This window comes from Clinocottus analis, unplaced genomic scaffold, assembly GCF_023055335.1.
Source record: "Clinocottus analis isolate CAN_PGR_092001 unplaced genomic scaffold, fCliAna1.0.p SCAF_9, whole genome shotgun sequence".
Taxonomy (NCBI): domain Eukaryota; kingdom Metazoa; phylum Chordata; class Actinopteri; order Perciformes; family Cottidae; genus Clinocottus; species Clinocottus analis.
Window position 1 is genome coordinate 17,829,173 of NW_027176251.1, and position 20,142 is coordinate 17,849,314.

Here is a 20,142-nt window from a genome sequence, read left to right on the forward strand (position 1 = left end):
CTCACACTGTTTACAAATGACCCAGTCACACATACATACACACACACACACACACACACACACACGCGCACACACACACACACACACACACACACACACACACACACACACTGCTCTACAAGGTATCTGAGCAGTGTGGCAGTCTGGCTGGCGCGCTGGCTACCATGCTGTCGGTTCCGATCGTCGTCTTAGTATTTTTAACCCTCGGACCATTCACTGAGTAAGCACTGAGGTGCTCCCTCAGTTTACCTTTTGTCCTACTGTACTAACCCTGGCTGATATAAAATACACTTTCTGTTTTCAACTATAAATCCACAAATATACACAGTAGTATGTCTATCAACAGTGAATGCAGCCAGCCAGTCGTTCACACATTTGAAGAATGCTTATGGGGAGATGGTTGTTTGCTATATCTTGCATTTAGTGCGATTTACTGTGATGCAGTCTGGACAAATGGATGCCAAGAGCATATCAAGCATTGGCTCAGGGTACCTTCTGTTCTCTATGAGAGAAACAAGGGGTATTCTCTCACCAGAGTAGGTCTGTCTGTCTGTGTGAGCAGCACCATGGCTGACCCAAGGAATAGTTGTTTTGTCAATTGTGTTCAGCAGTCAGTTGCTTAGGTAGTTTTTATTTAGCGTGTCTGAGATGTCAAAGCAGTTTTACATTGGTGGAAGAAGTATTCAAATCTGATAGGAAACTGAAAGGAAAAATATAAATACTCCTCTGTGAAAAGACTTTCAAAACCTTAACTAGAGTGGCAATTTTCAAGAATTTAATTTCTATAAATGTCGATTAAGTCACTAATGTTGAAGAAGGTAGCTCAATGGGGATTGATCTTGTGGCCCACTCATGATGACGGTATAGTATATATCTTGCTCCGGCAGCTCACCTTGCTGGAAAGGAGCTGCCTCATTTGACCAACAGTTTTTGTTTTATAGCATTGTTAGCTAAAAAGACTGCATGCAAACTATCATCATACTTTTAGAAGGTTGTTCAAAGAGTGTTGACAAAGCATAGAGGACCACAAACCCGGCTACCAGAGGGTACTATACAAAACTTGAAATCTCTTCACTAAGTATGTGATGGTACCATTATAATAATATGGATATTGTTAGCCGTGGAGTTAATACAATTTGTTGCGCTTTCTGAATCATTTAGGTGTCATTAGCCATTGGAGCAGCCATGGGAACTGTACACTGAAAATGTATCTTCCTCTGTCTCTCTTGTAGCTCTGCATAGCTCATCTGCCCAATCTGTCAGACACCCCCAGTCACTACCAGGCAGTGTGTCGCGCTCTGTACACAGAAACCAGGGAGCTCGGCACTTTCCTGGAGAAGATCAAGAGTGCCAAAGAGGTGGGTTGTCATTTGTCATCATCATCCTCATCATGACTGTGGGCTACAACAGCTCATTTTTCTAAACCCATTAATCACAGTTTAGAAGTATAAATTGCAGGTTTCTGTTAGTTGGTGTTTGTAAATGTTCAGCATTTCAGCAAAGTTGGCCAATGAAGAATTGTCTGAAACCCGCATCCTCTGGTTGATAAAAAGAATGACACTCATTTTCTCTTTATTATCTGAAAACATGGTAAATTGAGAACATTCTTTAATACAGCATGATATTCATTGAGTAAATTATGGTCCTATTTAGAGTAAAATAGAGATATGCTTTAGGCCGAGGCTACCTTGTGGTGGCTACCACGGCTTTAGTTGTCTTTTTCACCTTTAACTTTAACCCTTTTATCATGTTTTAATTAATGGAAGTTAATTGCAATATGTTGGATGTCAAAAAAAAGAAGTCTTATTAGCACTCTCGTGTCACTTCTGGTTGCAAAAAATAAAGTTGGTGACGGCCAGAAACAAAATGGCAATGCCCAAAATGCTGAACTCAAGGTTTTTAAACAGGCAGTTCACAAGCCAAAGAGTTATGTTATGGGTTAATTTCTTGTACACGGTCTATAGCAGAGACAGCCAGACACACACGTATAGCAGCATTTTGTACACAAAAGAGATGACATGTGAAACACTGGAGCACATGAAAACCCAAAAAGAAATAACATATACATTCTCATTCGTCAAATACAGATGCTTAAGGGATACCTTGTGCCAAGATTTCGGACACCATCTGCCGTTTATGTGCCACCATTTATGGGTTTTAGATAGATAGATAGATAGATAGATAGATAGATAGATAGATAGATAGATAGATAGATAGATAGATAGATAGATAGATAGATAGATACATAGATGGATTTATATAGACTTTATTAATCCCCAAAGGGAACCGCACATTATAAAATTTACTGCAGATGGCAGGCACTTCTAATGAAAGGTCACTGACCTTTTTACATGAAGGTCATGGCAAAGTGTTTTTTTCCAAAGATTTAGCATGGGAACCTTACAAGCACCCCACTAATCAACATCTCTCTGTGTGGCTAAAACTGACAGGTTTAGTCATATGGCAATAGTTATATGAACAAACAAATACGATTGGTCTGCAAATAAAAAAAGATATAAATAGATAAAAAGCACCTTGAATATATTGATGTTTCTATTGTGAAAATACACACAATGTATGTATGATCATTTTTGGTGATTGTGATTATGTGGACAAGTGGAAATAGCAGTATTTATCTTCAAGCCTTTAACAACCAGTCTGCAGTTGTATAATGCCAGTTTTTCCTCACTGCTCTTGTGTGTTAAAGGGTAAAAACAGAAAAGTATAAAAATCATGTCTAAGTGTGCAATATCACCTGTTTCAGTAATACACCATCATTCTGGAGAGGATTGTAGCCTGTAACTGGCATGGACAAAACAGAGACACACACACGCACACACACACACACACACACACACACATACACACACACACACACACACACACACACACACATGTGGACAGCTGCGCCGCCTGCGTGACGTATCAGGGGCAGTCAGCTGATACGGAAGAAGCATCCGTGTTAATGACTGTGGATAAAGAATGAATGGATTGTAACGTAAACAAGGTCCTGCCCCGGGGAAGACGGGAACCCTAAAGACCAGTATCAAGCGAGTATGTCGTACGTCTACACTGTCCATTTCAATATACTCCCATTTTAGACACAATGCAAAGCCTTCACGCGAGGCCCTTATCTACTTTCTTACAACTATTTCAATTCAATGAAACAGTTACATGCAAGCAGTGCAAATTCATTAGAAGTTTTCTAAGTTAGCTTTTGCTGATTTAATTATTGTATATTGGATTATTTTTGTTATCAAACGTTAAAGTGCATCCCAAAGTTATTTTTCCCATCCACTCACTGTTTCCTGTTCACCATCCCTGCAATAGCTTTTATGGTTACACAATGGCATATATGCTGTTTTATAGTATTTTACAATCCTATAAATGTAGGATTGTAATATATAAGCTAGTAAGAATAAATATTTCTACATTTTGCATTCTTTTGGCATGAATCTTAAACTGAAAGGTCAAACATGACATTAATGAATTTAAGGACAAAATACCAGCTGTCAGCAGCTTTAATACAACTTGGCCAAATGTACGTGTCAAACAGTCCCTCGCACTTGCAGTGTTTGGATGACAGGCCGTGCTCACACACACACCACGCGGGCTGCCAGGTTGAAAGTGGGTTACGATGAAAAATGGGAATGACATGTTGGTTATTCATCTCCGATATTGTCATAGATGACAATATCTGGATAAATGCTGACTCTCGTTTTGCTAAGGACACATATAATGCCTTATAATCACTGCTTTCTACATGAATGAAAATGCTTGAAAAGTGGCCTGGAAAAATGAACGTGAGTTAAAAATATAATTTTCTCATCAGAAATACATTATTGGCTTATTTTCACGCTACCCAAGTTTACATTGAGACTTGCTCCTTTAATCACAAAATCCTGTCTTGTCTTGTGCAATACTTTCATCTTGAGTCATTCATTAAGATAAAGTGCCGGGGTCATTTTGGGCTTTGTTTCTCCTCTGGAGCACTTCAGAGGTCAGCTGTGGGTTGTAACTGTTTATTGAGGGTGTGTGTGTGTGTCCATGTGCGTGCGTGCGTGCATGTGTCTGTGTCTGTGTGTGTGTGTATTCTACCTCAGGGTCTTTCCTGCGCTGCTGCTGCCCTTTTAGTGTGCGTATACATTGCCATGAATAGAGGGTATTTGTCTGGTTACATAACTCTCGAGGAGAGAGGACTTACTGCAGGGTGAAAATGGCTGAGAAAGAAGCCTGAAAAATAAGAGGAAATTGAAGACTGCATTCTTTTGTAGCCATAAAAAAATAAGGAACTAATGTTTTTTTTAATCTTGTGATCTCCTGAGTTTAACTGGAGCTCCATGCCAATTGTGGTTTTGAGGGAAATTTCTCAACAAGTATTGGGTGGTACAAACATTCTGGGTCTCCACAGGAATGAATATGTTAACATGCTAATGTTAGCATTTTGCTCAAACACAAGGAGGAAATCATAAATGTCAGATAAGAATAAGCTTAATTGTCTCTAGATATTAAAATCAATTAGAACATGGGACCTTACTTCTGCTCCTACTCATGTTTTGCTCCTGGATGAGAGCCTCTTGTCAGCTGTTGAGAGCTACAAATGAAGAACAACTAGAGCAAAGTTTACTGACAAGAAAAAATAAGGTTGTAGATTGCTAATTGCCCTAATTATTCATGTGGATGTTTTGTCAGGGGTTGCTGTGCACATACGAATTAAAACGGTGTCCCCATCAACTGCAGAGAGCCTTGCTTAGTCAAACCTTTTGACATGGTATTTCCATGTGGCTTTGATGTGATTTCATGACCCGCCATTTGTACCAATGAGATAATAGTGTTTATAAAGCTAGGAACTGCTGCTGCTGCGCTCAGTTGTGTGAGACAGAGCCTTAAGCCCCGCCCCCCTGAGCTCCATCTCCATGCACTCTCTGCATGCAGCATTAGAGAGAGAGAGAGCGGAGCAGTTTTAAGGAAGCGCTAATTTGAAAAACTACCAATACTTAAAATATGCAAAATTGTATCGTTTTTAACATACGGTTGTAGTATCGGTATACCGTGCAACATTATTATGTTGTGAGTATATACTGGTACGGTACTTTGAGCCGACAGTCCAGTCAAATGCAGCTTTAACAATATAATGGTGAACTGTGATTTCCCAAGTTGGTTGAGGTCTTAGCTCTGCAGTCAGCTGGGCAGATTCCCATGATTGTCTTATCATAAGTCTCACCACAAACATTAACCAGAGGGAAGATATTTTCTGCCTGCTTTTAAAATGCTCTCACATTTTTGTTTACATGTTGTTTCTTTTGCTCTCTTGCTCTCTATTAACACACACACATTGGCTATGTCCACTGATGAACTTTCAGAGCACCAGCAGAGGAATGCTCTGAAAGTGTTTCGCGCAGACAGTCAGTCAGGCTCTTTAATGGCCTCACGTTGTGCAGGTTCACACAGGTGTCGGGATGGAGGAGCTGCACTTTCAGTTCACTGCAGAATAACAATTGTGGGACTGTGTCAGGTTCTGTTTAATTTTACCTTACATTTTTTAATGTTTTATAAATGGGTTTCTTTTTTTTTTAGGGCTGACACTATTTTTTTTAAAGATGACTTTTTCACAACAAACATTTTGAATCGACACATAAGGAAAAGCAGGTTTAACTTTGTTGGTCCACATGTACTGGCCCGTCAACCTTTCCTTTTACCCTTTTCTGTTATACAGTGTTTCCTCTTTTATATACAAACTCTGTCTCCCTCACTCTTTTTCCACCAGAACCTCCGTAAGATGGAGGAAGGGTCATCAGAGGAGCCTGGCAGAGACCTGAATGAGCTTCAGAATGCTGACTGGGTAAGCAAACAGACTCAAAAAGTATTGCTCCTGTCTAAATAATTTTAGATTCAAAGGGTTGTGGTCATTTTTAATTCCCCTTTCCCATGCTGCCCTTTGCCTCCTACGTCAGGCTCGATTCTGGGTTCAGGTGATGAGGAACCTGCGTGAAGGAGTGAAGCTAAAGAAGGTGCAGGAGCGTCATTACAACCCTCTGCCCATTGAGTACCAGCTCACCCCCTACGAGATGCTCATGGATGACATCCGGTCCAAACGCTTCAAACTGCGCAAAGTCATGGTCAGTGTCCAATTTGGACCACAAATAAAAATTGGTGCTTTATGTACTCCTCCTGCTTGCTGCACTTATACATTTCACCACAGAAAATGCTTTCATTAACTGATAATAAAACATCATGGAAATCAGTACCATGGTATTGGCCGCTAATAAAAAATGCCATAAAAATGACCCTCGGATGGTTGTAATTATCACGTGATATTTTGCTGCTTCTGATTTCATTTTGTCACTTTTTACATGATTAGTTTCAGCCTTAGCTGATAACACTATTTTTTAATCCTTGATTTGGTTGTTTTACAACTAGTAATTTTACCATTTCTGTACCTCTACCTCAGAGTGTAATGTGGTACCACATTATTCAATTTTTCTCTGTCAAGTGCTCCAGTTAGCAAATAATCTTCTACAACAAAAAGGATTCCTGAACTAGATGTAGGCCTGTGTGTACCTTTTCCATATTGTATTATCATATTCGGTTGTTCCAGATAAATGGAGCCATTCCACCGAGGTTGAAGAAGAGCGCTCATGAAGTCATCCTGGAGTTCATCAGGTCCAGACCACCTCTTAACCCTGTGAGTGCAGCTCCAGACTTAAATATCTCAACCCATTATTGTGCAGCCTGTACAAGCCTGTGTTGATCACAACATATAGTTAACTGTCTTCAAATTCGAGCATCAACCAGCCATCATCCAGCCAGAATAGTTGTTTCCAACCTTTGGAGGCGTGTGACAACTCAGTTGTGACCAGTTTAACCAAAGAATTAATGGTCCCCTTGTTTTATTCAAACATATTTCAAACACATTATATTTTATTTGACATACATATTATATATATAATGCCAGAACCATCAATTGTTAAAAAAAAATTTCCCCATACTTGATTATATTGTGGAAAAATGTCATACGCACCCACGATTAACAAAATATCATGGAAGATAATGCGGTGAATGTTTTTGAATAAATCCCTGCCATACATGGAAACTATAAGCCATTTGGCATGATAATAATGCAGAACCGATTAGACAGTTTTATCAATTAGTTATTTGAAAGAAGTAGAATCTCAGTCAGTTTTGATTTTCAAGAATTAGGTGATATTTTACAGATTTATCCTGCTTTCCAACCTTGTTAAAAAAAATTGAGTTTTGAACTGTTTTTGGACACTGTTTTGTGCAAGTCCTAGTTTACCCCATTTCTACGATGGAGGTACATTTTCATTCATAGTAAATATGGCATGTTAAAATAACCAGAATTGTCCTTTTAAATGTTTTATTTTCCCCAGCAATAAATAACACTTAACAGTAATAACTGTAATTACTGTTACAGACCTGATTATTGGATTTACACTAACTTTGATGTAGATAACGTTATCATTCAAATTGCACTGCATTGTGAACTCAGTGAAATACTGCGTTAACTTCCTCTCTGTTTATATAAATCGTGCCGCTGTTTCAGCAGGATACTCAACTCGAGGTAATAAGAGGGACCAATCAATCACAGTACATCAGAGATGGTGGCGATGATAAAGACTTCTAGCTATAACCTTGTTCGTTGTTGCGCTCTGCTCCACAGAATCTCTGTGTCACTATCTCTATTTTACTCGTTATCGTCTTGTGCTAGGTGTCAGCTCGTAAACTGAAGCCGCAGACTCAGCTTCCTCCAACGCTGCATGAACGCATCTTGGAGGAAATCAAAGCGGAGAGGAAGCTCCGACCAGTGTCTCCTGGTGAGGTCCGCAGGGGAAGGCTGGGTAAGGAAACTCGCTTGTCTGCCCCAGCTCTTGTTGTTAATCACACACAAACACACTCAAGTGCACATGAAAACATACTTCGCTCTGAAATGTATTTTTTTAAGGAGAAGTATGGACCTGGTGCTTACAGATAATAAATGTGTAGCACCTTCATTTTTTAGTTCCTTTCACACTTTACTACATCATTATTTGTGGCTCAGCCTTTTGCTGTTGGAGCTAATTCTGCCTAACATTTCTTATTTGTGTTAAAACTAATGCCTTTTATTATTGTTTTGTTTGCTACATTATGGATGTTTTCATAATAATGCTAAGTGTCTAAATTATTTTAATTCTGAAGATGCCAAAACCACTGCTGTGTCTGAATGTCAGTAATCTCTCACCATTGGCTGTGGCTTATTTTAAATCCTATTATCTCCCATCATGAAAGTGGTTACACTTCAGTGATCTAGAACTAGACAATAGGTTTGTGCTCTATCCCTGCATGTCCTGCCAAATACAAGCAGATTACATCCTTTGCTCTCATATAATAAGTCTTGCCTTGATTTACCTCCTAACCACAAGCAATAACTGTCCTATAAATGACTGTTTCTCGTTGCAGTAATTCGGCCACTTAGCATGTCTTTCAGTTTTGACACGCCAGGTAAAGTCTACCTTGCTGCTTGTCTGGCTTTTTTAAATTATTTTTTATATGTCTTTCTGTTTCTTTCCTTGTTGTGGCTGCTCATCTGCTCTCCCAGCCTGCACACACATCAACCACTCTCTATCAGCACACCGCACACATATTCCATGTCATGCTTTAGTGGTTGGTGGTGGTCGCCGGTGGTCTGTTGAGGTGAAACATGGTGACGTGGGACACCGGTGGTTGGTAGAAGGACACCGAAGAGAGCGAACTGATGAAAGACACTTTGACCGGCAGAAAGGACACACAGGATTTTCGTTCACGGTACAAAACGACAGAGCTGTAGTCAGGGCAACCACTTAGAGACACTGAGGTAATGTCCTTTGTGTTTCCCCTGATTTCATAAGCTGCTTCATATTTAAAATCATTTAAAAAAAATATTTTTAGAATGTGGTCTTTCATCTTGGAAAAAAGTTAAGTATAATGTAATTGAACATGAGGAAATAAATAGAATAAAGATACAATTATCATCTCACATTTGTATTTAGGATGCACACAAATAAGATTAAAAGTGAGTGTGTCCTACACTATTAAAGTGATATTATATCTAATATTACTTTAACTCTCCAGGTATGAAAGGATCACTGCACACTTTCCCAACAATTTTTGATTATAAGTTTGTAAAATCTACTTAGTGTGTGAGCAAGACTGGATGAAGTGAGAAAACATGCTTGAAACAAACATGGCCAAAACGAAAAATAAACAAAACAGGAGCAAAACTGAGATTACATCTACCACAACCCATGTATTTTGTGTGGAATAATTCTTTTATACGTTGGATGAAATAGCAATCCTACCTTCTCATTATTATCTGGAAGTCCTAAATATTAAAGATTAAACTCAGCTGACTGATTGAACAGGTCACATTTAAAAAGCTTTACTGCTCTTGGTGCTATGTGTTTAAATACTGAATTAATGGCCAGTGATGGTTAAAATAATGCAACATTATCTGGCTGAGTTTTACGTTGTATGCCATTGGTTCTTCTTCTCATTTGTTTTATTTGTGGTAAGTACATCAAGTTTTTTTCTTTTGGACAACTTGTGAAATGACATTGCCTCAGTGTTGTTCTTTGGATGACAACATTTTGGTGTAATAACCCTACTCTAATATAGAAATGTCCATTTGCAGCTCCTGTCATACAAAGGTGACAAGATTACGCACATCACTCCTGCAAAATTGTCCCGCTTGTGGCTGCTGATCTCTGAACACTCGTTTTAAATGGTTTCAAATGTTGCTAAATACTATATAATCTGTCATACTATATAATCCGTGATTCTTAAAGGTGCAATGTGTAAAATCTGGCCAAAATTTTGTTTTGAAAAATAGAAAGACGTGGTAGACACTTTGAGTAAAAGTGTGTAGCTAGCCATCAAATCGAGGAGTGAAAATGAAGAGCTGAAAAGTCACATAGAAGAGTCTTTCTTGTACTAAGTGACTTTGCAGAATCCAATCAGCGTGAAACTTTGTGCTCTCCGCAGCAACCTCTCAGTAGTGGCAAGTGTGCAGCATTAACTATGACCAACTTAATGAGACAGTTCTGATTGAGAAATGAAGGAAATACTGCTGAGGGAGGCAAATCAGAATAACGCTGTGCTCCTCTTTTCCTCGTACTGAAGCCACTGTCTTTCATCACACTGTAATGCTTTCCGATTGTGTGTGTGTGTGTGTACGAACATCCCACTTAATGCGTCGTTCGCTTACGGAGGGAGCAGTTTGATTCTCACTTTGCTTTGTACTTTATGGGGAGATACTATACATACCCACTGACACTTTAATGAACAATGAAAGGGATGTGGTGCACTTCTAGGTCTATTTTGTTGTCCGATTAGAGCGTTTATAATGCATCAACAATTTAAGAAATAGCTTGAGATTTTAGAAAATGCGCTCAGTTTGCGAGAGTTAGATTTGAAGATCAACAGCACTCTCATGTCTCATTACCAACCAAGAAGTGGTTAGCTTATCTTAGCATAGAGTCTGAAAGCAGAGGAAAATAGCTATCTTGGCTTTGTCCAACGGTACACCAACAAAATAGAAAAAAAAGTTATGCTGTGGTTTCATACAGAATGTTTAGGCACTATTTCTTGGCAAACAGATGCGCAGTAACTTGACATCATTGCACCCATCCAATAAATAGTTATTATATACTGCAACTTCCTGAAAAACCACAACTTGTTCTGATCACATTTATTTACAGATTAAAAAAGATACAGCAGGTGAACTGGTGGTACCAGTCTTTATGTTAAGCTAAGCTAATCGCCTTCTGGGTGTTGATTCATACTTCACTTAAAGATAGAGAGAGTGGTAGCAATCATTACGTTTTCATTAAGAATTACAAATCCTCCCCCACTCCAAAAAAAAATTGTTTAACTTAAACGTGCTAAATTAGATGTTGTGAACACAGTGATTGGTGATTGTCCCCCAACGGCTCACAAAAAGGCGACAACTAAACTGGTGGCTTGCGGCTAACGGAGCTAACAGTGCTAATGATTCAAACAACTTTACAACAGTGCTAACAGCACATTCAACTATGCAAACCTGTGTCTTTCATCATGTATTATGGAGAGCTAACAGCACAGCCATACCAACTAATTGAATATTATTATAACTATCCAAATGAACCCTTTTAGGTTTTGGCAAAACTCGCAGTATGCCACAGGATTTGTTCCGTACAGGACTAGGTAAAGTATGAGCTCTGCTGTGGTTTGGAAGGCCTTTTTTATTTTGTACCCTTAACCTAATGACCTTGTCTGTCTGCCTCTCTGGCTGTAAACTAATATCTATATTTACATATTTAAATAAAGCCTGGTAATGTAGTCACTTAGCTTGTAGAAAAGTAATTCCAAAGACAGAGCTCCTCTCGTATGCTTTTCCCATAAATGAGAGAAGAAGCTGAAAGACTGAAAACAAAGAGGTTTCAGGGCTCCCACAGATCATATGAGCTGCAGCTCTTTATCTGTCTTTTGCAATATTGCCTCATCTCCCCTTCTCTCACTCCATCCCTCCTTTTAAACCCTCTATTCAGTTGTTTTTTCGCTCCTCATCCAGAGTCAGACAGCTTGTTAGGTAGTCAATTATTGTTTTCTATATTTGAACTCCTCTCTTAGTGCAGAATTACCTTATGGCGCTTGATTTGAAGGATTCAGCTTCCCTTGAGAATTAAAATATAAAGAGTCATCCATGCTCTGTGTGTAACACCAGCCTGCTTCTCTGCCTCCCCTCAGACCAACTTAACTCACCCTACCTGATCTCTTTCACCTTGGTATGAATCTCAAACCTCAGTCTTCTGAAAAGTATTCAATGCATCTTTTCAAAACACCCGTTCACTAAACACATTGTGATTTGAAAACCGTCTGTCGGAAGAACAGTCAAAACAGATTGAAAGAATAACACAGGATGCAAAGAATCATGTGAGGATTTGTTTTGAGATTCATGTCAAGTGCTTTTTCCCTTCTAGCCTGAATGACTCTCTCTTGTGTATGGCTCTATGCAGATGAGTTTAGTCCCTACATGGGCAGGAGGACATCCAGCTCTCTGTCTCTGGCCAACGGATCAGCCTCTACCAGGGGAGAACCCTCTGGATCACAGTCTGTGCCCCCGAGGAAGAGGCTCCTAAAGGCACCTAGTCTCGCCGAGCTGGACAGCTCTGACTCCGACGTCAGTATGCATTTGTGTGTGTGGTACAGACTTTTTGAAATTTCATCTCGCATGTGCAAAGCAAATAACGGTGTTTGTGTATTCCACATATTCAGGATGAGATTTTTGGGCGCAAATCAGCCAGCAGTTCTAGCGTGGCTACATCTGTGATGGATGATACATCCCCGGAGTGTGCTCTGGGGAAGAAAAGTGAGTCAAGAATTATTTCTACGTACTTGTCACAGCTAGTTGCCTTCTCAGCTAAACCATACACCAAATGTGATTAATCACTTTTAATCTTACAGCCTCATCAGTCAGAGGTTTTCCTGTTTTTTCTGTCGTTTATAATCAGAGGTTCTTGAGCCTCAAATTAGCTACTCATTGGAATATTTCCATTTAAGCTGCATCCATCACGTTTACCTCTCTTTCCTGCATGAACGCCAGCTCCCCCCATGTTCCTGCCCATCTCTTCTACACCCCAGCCAGAGAGGCGTCAGACCCCACAGCGGAGACACTCCATTGAGAAGGAGACTCCGACCAATGTTCGACTGTTTCAGCCGCCTTCCAAAAAGAGCTCCAGGTCCCTGGTGAGTGAAACATCTTTACTGCATACAACAAGCAACACTCTCTGGTGCCAAGAGAGTGATGCACTCTCTGGTGCATCTACAAACCCTGAAGGGTCTGAAGGGTCTGTAGATGCTTCGGCTTACTTCTAATAACTATTTTGTTGATGCATATGAAAACACAGAACCAGTTTAACGGTTTAACAACATCTTCATAGCAATAGACTCGAGGCTACACAACCCTTGGCTGATCCTCCATGTACAAATGAACAGCGGTGTTCAGGTGTAAAAGTCTAGAATTGATATTCTAACAAAGGCAGACAGATTTCTCTATAGTCTCTGTGAGAAGCACTGTGGGGAACTTTGCTCCAATCATGTCCTCCCATCACTCCGGTTGTCTACGCACCATGAGACCTCTCTTTTTTTCAACATACAATGGCAAACACTTTATACAGCCCGGAGTTACACTGGCTGCTCCAAAAGGTGTAAAGGGGCCGGTTGTTTGTGCGTTAAATGATACACACTGAGCACTGTGTGTTGAATCTGCGGTGGCCGGGGTCACCCACTGTTTTGCGTGCATATGTGTCGTTGCAGGAGGAGTTCTGTTTCCCTGTGGAGTGTCTGTCTTTAACGGTGGAGGAGGTGATGCACATCAGACAGGTGCTGGTGAAGGCAGAGCTGGAGAAGTTCCAGCAGTACAAAGACATCTACAACGCGATGAAGAAGGGAAAGGTAACTTTTTCTTTGTGTACGACACATGAATGTTGCATTCATTTCTTGTTATTCTGACGTGGTCTTCATCTGTTTGTTTCTTTTTATTGCAGCTTTGCTTCTGTTGTCGAAGCAAAAGGTTTTCCTTTTTCACTTGGTCCTACATCTGCCAGTTCTGCAAAAAGTAAAAGACCTTAAAATATTCATCTTTTAATTGAAATTCAAGGGGAAGAGTGACTGGTTTCATTTCTCACTTCCTCCGTTTGCTCTCTCTCTTTCTCCTCCATTTTAGGCCCGTGTGTGCACAGTGCTGCAAAAAGGTGAGTCAAAGCAGATGAACCAATCAGCCAATCGGCTGCCGGTCAAGGGGGCTAAATAAATTTTAAAATAAGGGCACGTACTGTTAAAGATAAACCCTTCACCCAAACTAACTGAAATCGGTAGATTGGTTAAAAAAGGGATTACAGGATATTCAGAATGTTTCATTGATCATTTTTATCAGCATTCTTTCTCAGAAATCATTTTGCCTCTACTTATGTTAATGTTTTCCCTCTCTGACAGATGCGGCTGCCATCCAAACCTTACTCCAGCTTGCCCATTTACTCTATTGGCTCCACCAACCCTGTCCCCAGGGAGAGGGTCGGTGCTATGGCTGCCGTAGGACACGGTCTGTCTTTAGCTGGAGGGCCGGGGCCGTCACTAGTGGAACAGGCTACTGCGCCCCCCACTTTGAAAGTAGAAACAACAGGGGCATCTAAGAGAGCTGAAAAAGCCACTGTAACAGCAGCTGCTGCCAAATCTGAGAAATCCTCCAGTAGCCCGCAGCGCCACGGCATTCACAAGACCATGTCCAAGTAAGTGTCATGGTGATGCAATGCTGGACCCAAAAAGCAAACACAAGTAGCAGAAGTGAGACACAAAGATATGCATTTTCAAGCCAGAGAGAAGTAGGAATCTTGCTGGCGTCCTCTGCGGGCTGGGGGCTGGTTGGGGGAAGGCTGGGCAGGTCTTCTAGAGAGTTCCAGGGAGCTGAGAGGCTGCGAAAGCACAAGTTACGCACAAAAAATACTGAAGTCCAAAAAGGCCATGGCAATCGTTCCGGGTGTTTGAACTGACGATCTGGCGAGGAGTCGAGAGAGAACTGGGGTAATATAGTGTGAGGCTGATGAGGGAAACGGGTTGCAGGTGTGTTGGTAAATTGGTAGCAGGAAGGGAAGGCCACGCCCAGGCAGACACACCCACGCAGAGCAAACTGGGAGCAACAGGAAAACACAGAGGGAAAACAGGCAGGATAACAGAAGGGTATAGTCTGGGATTTTCCCAATTTGTTACAACCTGGCCCGTAGGCGATGACAAATTTGGCACAGGCAAAGTTTGGGGGAATAAAATAAAGTTTATTTAACATAACAAAAGAAACAGGTAACAGTATGGAGTGTAACAGTCAGTAGCATCAGTGATGTCAATGTGCATGCGTGTGATGTGGTGTGCAAGTGTTGTCGGTACAAAACGAAGGAAACCCAAAACCAAACCTGAAACCGAAATAGAAGAGCAACAACCTGCCTCTCTTTCCCCAAACCTGCGCTCCGAGCAACTGCCAGTGCCCGGACTCTTGTTCGGCTTGCCGGCCCAGGTGTTATGCAATCACTGCACACCTGCAGTACTCAGGGGCCGTCACAAATGCACTTTGTATTCTAATGTAAAACTAATTATCTCGTGGAGTTTGTATGATATTGGTAGATTGGCCCCTAAAACCAAAATGTGAACTGTAAATGAGTAAAATATAATACACATGCAAATATACTTAAACATGTGGCTAAGCTGAAAGCACTTACGCTCATAATCACAAAATGCAGAAAATGATCCTGACCCAACTTATAATCAACAGACCTCTCATCTGGAGCATCTAGATTCATAAATAGCACAAATAGCACAACGGGTCTTATTTATCAGGGAGGGCCGAAAAAGAGTCAACAATATGTTTTTTTTTAATTCTGGGGGCATCCCTTTAATTAGAAGGTGTTGTGCATTGATGTATACAGTTATAAAGTATGATGGACTTGACCGATTCTGAGGTTCCATTGTACACCACTGGTAAGTTGCATAAATGGTGGCCCTGTAAAAATTAATCCTCATTACACACAGGAAAATATACTGCTTTGATCTCCTTTGTTATTGCTAGCTTTAGCTGCACTCTGTCCCTCTCATCTGTATTCAACACAGAGTAACCCTAAAAGGATGTAGCTTATGCAAATGGTCATGCATGCCAAACGTTAATATTAGCAAATTAGCACCTAATATTTTTGCATTTCCCTTATTATTTGTGTTTGGAGATCTGGTATTTGCATATTTCTGCACGCAGAACAAATTTTACATGTTTGTGTTAATTGCCAAAAAAAATTGTATTTCTTCAATCCCAGTGTTATCAAACCATGTAGATTTTTTTTCTTCTGGTTTTGAGATATCTTTTTCTGAGATTGGTAAATTCAACAGCAGCATTTCTCTCCCCAAACTGTGTCCTTGTTATGTTAATAATACCCAAACCTTCCTGTTTTTTCAATGAGGAATGCAAATGATATTAACTAAGAGTGTCAATTCTTTACTAACTCATCTTTTATAAACACACATGCTTTACATTTAAAGAAAACATATAAATAAGTGGGGATGAGTAAAATTGCCAAGAATGCGTAAAAATATGCATCACTTAATAAAATATATAGTATTTTGATTTTATTATTAGGGTGAAGTGACCCTTTGCAAAATGTATCCATGGACATACCCTAGATAGTTTGAACAATTAATTAATATAAACCAAACTGTAAAAGCATAAATGATAGTGATCCTGTTCATGCCGAGCTTGTCTTCCCGTTCCGTGCAGGTTCTCGAAGCATGGCTCTTTGAAGTCCCACGAAGAACTGGAGCTTCCCTCTGAGCTGACGGAGGACTGGGCCACCATGGAGGTGTGCGTGGACTGCAAGAAGTTCATCTCCGACATTATCGCCTCCAGCAAGCACAGCCTGTCGCTGGCCACCAAGAGAGCTCGCCTAAAACGCAAGACCCAGTCCTTCTACTTGTCCTCGCCGAAAGGAAGGGAGGAGTACCGGCCCTCTGAGCGAACAATCAAGGAGATCTGAACCCCCCCCCCCCCCCCCCCTCTCTCTCTCTCTCTCTCTCTCTCTCTCTCTCTCTCTCTCTGGCTGCTTCCAGCTCCTACGGCACAATTATATAGACTCAACACTGGATATGATCATACTGTACACGTGTACTTCAGTCAGATAAAGCTAAAGGTCAGAGTGATATGAACCTCTGTAGTGGACAGTGTGTTCTTTGTTGCTGTGTCCTGATTACTGTGTATAGCTCCTTCTTTTTTATTATTACCATGATCCTTTAATCTCTGGCCACAGACTTTTGAGTCAAGAGACAATAACTGATGAGATGGCAATGTGTCAAAGTGCCCTCTTCACGTGGTCCAACCCAACTCACGTCCAAATCGATAAGCACAAAACAGACAAAGGACTGATGTGTATTTGAACTCTCTGGTACTGCAGAAGACACGTTGCCTGCAGGGAGATCATATTGTAACTGAGACTTAAGCAAATATGGAATATTAGACTGTACATTTTCTATGGGTTTTAATTTCTTTATTTTTACACATGTAAATGATTGTTTGATGAAGCCCCCTTTTATTATTTTTAAGTCTGGAGGAATCTTTGTTTTCCTGCATTGTAAATCTGTTTTAATGTAAATGTTGTGCCAAATAATAGTATTTTTCTGCTCTATATGTCCCCCAAAGAAAATTAATTGCCCTCTGATTTGTGATTGCAAATCATGAATTAATATTCAAGACTACAATAAGCACCGCTCAGTTTCCTATGAAGAAAATAATCTGCTTCATCAGGACTGTGTGGGTCAGATTTGATCACATTTGATTGACAGTGTACTCAGTAATGCACTTGCATAAAGTAAGGGGACTTGTGAGAGACAGATTATGACAAGAAAGGTGAACATTTAAGATGCAGAGGCTGAGATATTGTCCCTTGTGTGTGTATGTGTGTGTGTGTGTGTGTGTGTGTGTGTGTGCGTGTGTAAGTGTCTGTGGTGTGTGTTTGTGTGTGTGTGTGTCCACTTGTCCCCATATTAACTTCATAAAACATTTCTCATTATGCAACTCCAGTGCATCTCTCGGTAAAACGGTCATCACTGGTAAATACCCACGTCTTTCAAACACCACAGCCCCAAATGTTGAACATGTAAAACAAACTAACACCCCCACAGCTGTAAATTTAAACGTTGCTGAATGCTGCTTGGCGCAAGGAAGTTCATGACATCATCTGTTTCCAAATGAGCTCCGACCAATTCAAACAAGTGAGCAAAACAAAAAACTGAAATCTCTTGTGCAAATTTACCCAAAATATTATAACTTTGACAAAAAAACGTTATGTTTAAGTCAATTCAATTGAGTTTATTTTGTATGGCCCAGAATGAGAAATTACAAATTGGTCTCAGAGGGCTTTACAATCTATACACATACGACATCAGATCAGGAAAAATTTCCCATCATGTTGAACCCCATTGCCAAAAGGAAGTTTATTATTACTATATAGTTATTATTATTATTCTAAATACTATTTTATTATAATAGTTGTTTAGGGCCTTTAAAGCACATTTTGCAACCATACAATCATACTGTATGTTAATTTGCAATTTACTTAAATTACTCAGATGTGCCGAGAAGCAGGTATAGAAATGTAATCGCCTGTATGGGATTTTGTTCAGTCTTGCCTTTGAATAATTTACATGAACCATCTGCACTTTTTTTAATTTTTAAATGTGTCTTTGATTTGATAAATATGTGATATATATATATATATATATATATATATATATATATATATATATATATATATATGTTTGTATATATATGTTTCTCTCTCTCTCTCTCTCTCTCTCTATATATATATATATATATGTATGTATGTATATATATATATATATATATATATATATATATATATACATATATATATATATATAAATATATATATATATATATATATATATGAACTCATAATATTGTCTTTACATTAGGTTTCTGACTTGTTTTTGTAACGTGAGAATTAGTTTTATCAAAAGATCTTTTTGTACAGATTTGAGTTAATGAAACCCAGTTTACTATACAGGCAGCAAAAATATAACACATACTCTACGTCTTAATATGATGCCTTTATGATTTACCGTCATCATTCAGAGACTCGTCAGGAAAAAATATCTGACATTTTACCTGGATATTTTATTTCATTCTGCATCCCATTCCTCATCTCCTTAAGAGATATCTGCCTTAAGAAGTGTCTTTCATGATCACACTCGTACGTTGAACAGTCATCTATCGTAACTGTACATACTTTGTTTCTATTGATTTTTTTGTAGGTCAGGTGTGTGTTGCCTTGGCGGTATCTCGACAGTGAGACGACTGCAGATCTGTGTCTCTGAGAGGGAAACTATCCTAGTATAGTGTGTTCAGGGGAGGAGTGGGACAGTGTGAAAGCAGCATGCATGTACTACAGTGTAACTTGTACCCTCAGTCTGTATTACTTTGGGGCGGGTGTAGCTCAGCGGTATAAGTGATCGTCCCGTTAGAACAAGGTACCCGGTTTGATCCCCAGTCCCTCCATAGTTCACATGTCGAAGTGTCTCTGAGCAAGACATTTAACCCCTAGCTGCTCCCTAGGCGCCTCACAGGGCAGCCCACTGCTCCTTAACCAAGGATGGGTTAAATTCTGAGAAGAATTTTCCCAAGGGGATTAATAAAGTGCATGTTTTTTTCTTTTTTTTCTTTTCTTTAAGCTGTAACTACCCCAGAGATTGCAACAAATAATGACTACAACAATAAACTATAAAGCAATACCTGATCAAATTATGTGTTTGGTGCTATATTTAAACATATACGTCTTTCTCATTTTCGTAATATTCTTATTTAGTTTCATTCTCTGAAATGTACCAATTTCCCCCACCTGATTCTGAAAAGGCTCCTGATGTCCCTCCAGGCGTGTCTGTGAGGGCCTGATCCAGATTGTCACAACCGGAGACTGAGGTTCCTCCTGTGGGCCAACTCCTCCAAACTTACCTGGCACCCGGCATCCAAAAGACGCAGGGCGCTCTTTAGCAGCACTTCTGGTGGGCCTCGCTAATAAGGAATGCCCGAATCAACACAAGCCTTCTCACCAGGCATGGAGAGGGCCTCTTAGAGTCCCTTTCCCGTGCCTCGTCGTCCGTGGTCCCACATCTCCTAGATTTTGTCACGGGGTTACCTCTATCTGAGTGCCACACCGCCATCCTGACAGTGGTTGACAGCTTTAGCAAGCTCGCCACTTTGATTTGTTTGTTCAAACTCCCTTCTGCTAAAGAGACAGCAGAACTTATTTTGTCTGCATGGGATCCCGGTCAGCGTAGTCTTGGACTGAGGTCCTTACTACACCTCCACCTTCTGCAATCCAGTGAAAGTTTAATATAAAGGATCTGTTTTTATAACAGTTAAAATATTGGGAAATTGTGAATATCATCATTTCATTTGAGCTGACTTTGCTTTTGACTTTGTCTAAACTGTACAGTAAAATATCATGAAAATAGACACGGTCATAGCAGGAGTCCTCATGAACAAGAATCCAAGACGATATATTTCTTAGCTAACCAAGAACATGT

General features: G+C 40.0%; 1 protein-coding gene across 2 annotated transcripts in view; it reads left to right on the plus strand.

The window, feature by feature from the left end:
* spire1b (spire-type actin nucleation factor 1b) overlaps positions 1–18,292 on the plus strand; it is a 31,098-nt gene extending 12,806 nt beyond the window's left edge. The window contains exons 4-17 of one of the 2 annotated variants that reach the window (XM_068569924.1): positions 1,233–1,358; positions 5,768–5,842; positions 5,955–6,119; positions 6,599–6,685; positions 7,730–7,859; positions 8,458–8,499; positions 12,030–12,193; positions 12,289–12,382; positions 12,617–12,759; positions 13,330–13,467; positions 13,560–13,630; positions 13,739–13,766; positions 14,008–14,300; positions 16,322–18,292. In XM_068569924.1, the coding sequence (XP_068426025.1) occupies positions 1,233–1,358; positions 5,768–5,842; positions 5,955–6,119; positions 6,599–6,685; positions 7,730–7,859; positions 8,458–8,499; positions 12,030–12,193; positions 12,289–12,382; positions 12,617–12,759; positions 13,330–13,467; positions 13,560–13,630; positions 13,739–13,766; positions 14,008–14,300; positions 16,322–16,577 (1,812 nt within the window). In that variant the 3' untranslated portion in view covers positions 16,578–18,292. The remainder of the gene's footprint in view (positions 1–1,232; positions 1,359–5,767; positions 5,843–5,954; positions 6,120–6,598; positions 6,686–7,729; positions 7,860–8,457; positions 8,500–12,029; positions 12,194–12,288; positions 12,383–12,616; positions 12,760–13,329; positions 13,468–13,559; positions 13,631–13,738; positions 13,767–14,007; positions 14,301–16,321) is intronic. The other variant, XM_068569925.1, reaches the window with a different exon arrangement.
* The last annotated feature ends 1,850 nt before the right edge of the window (positions 18,293–20,142 follow it).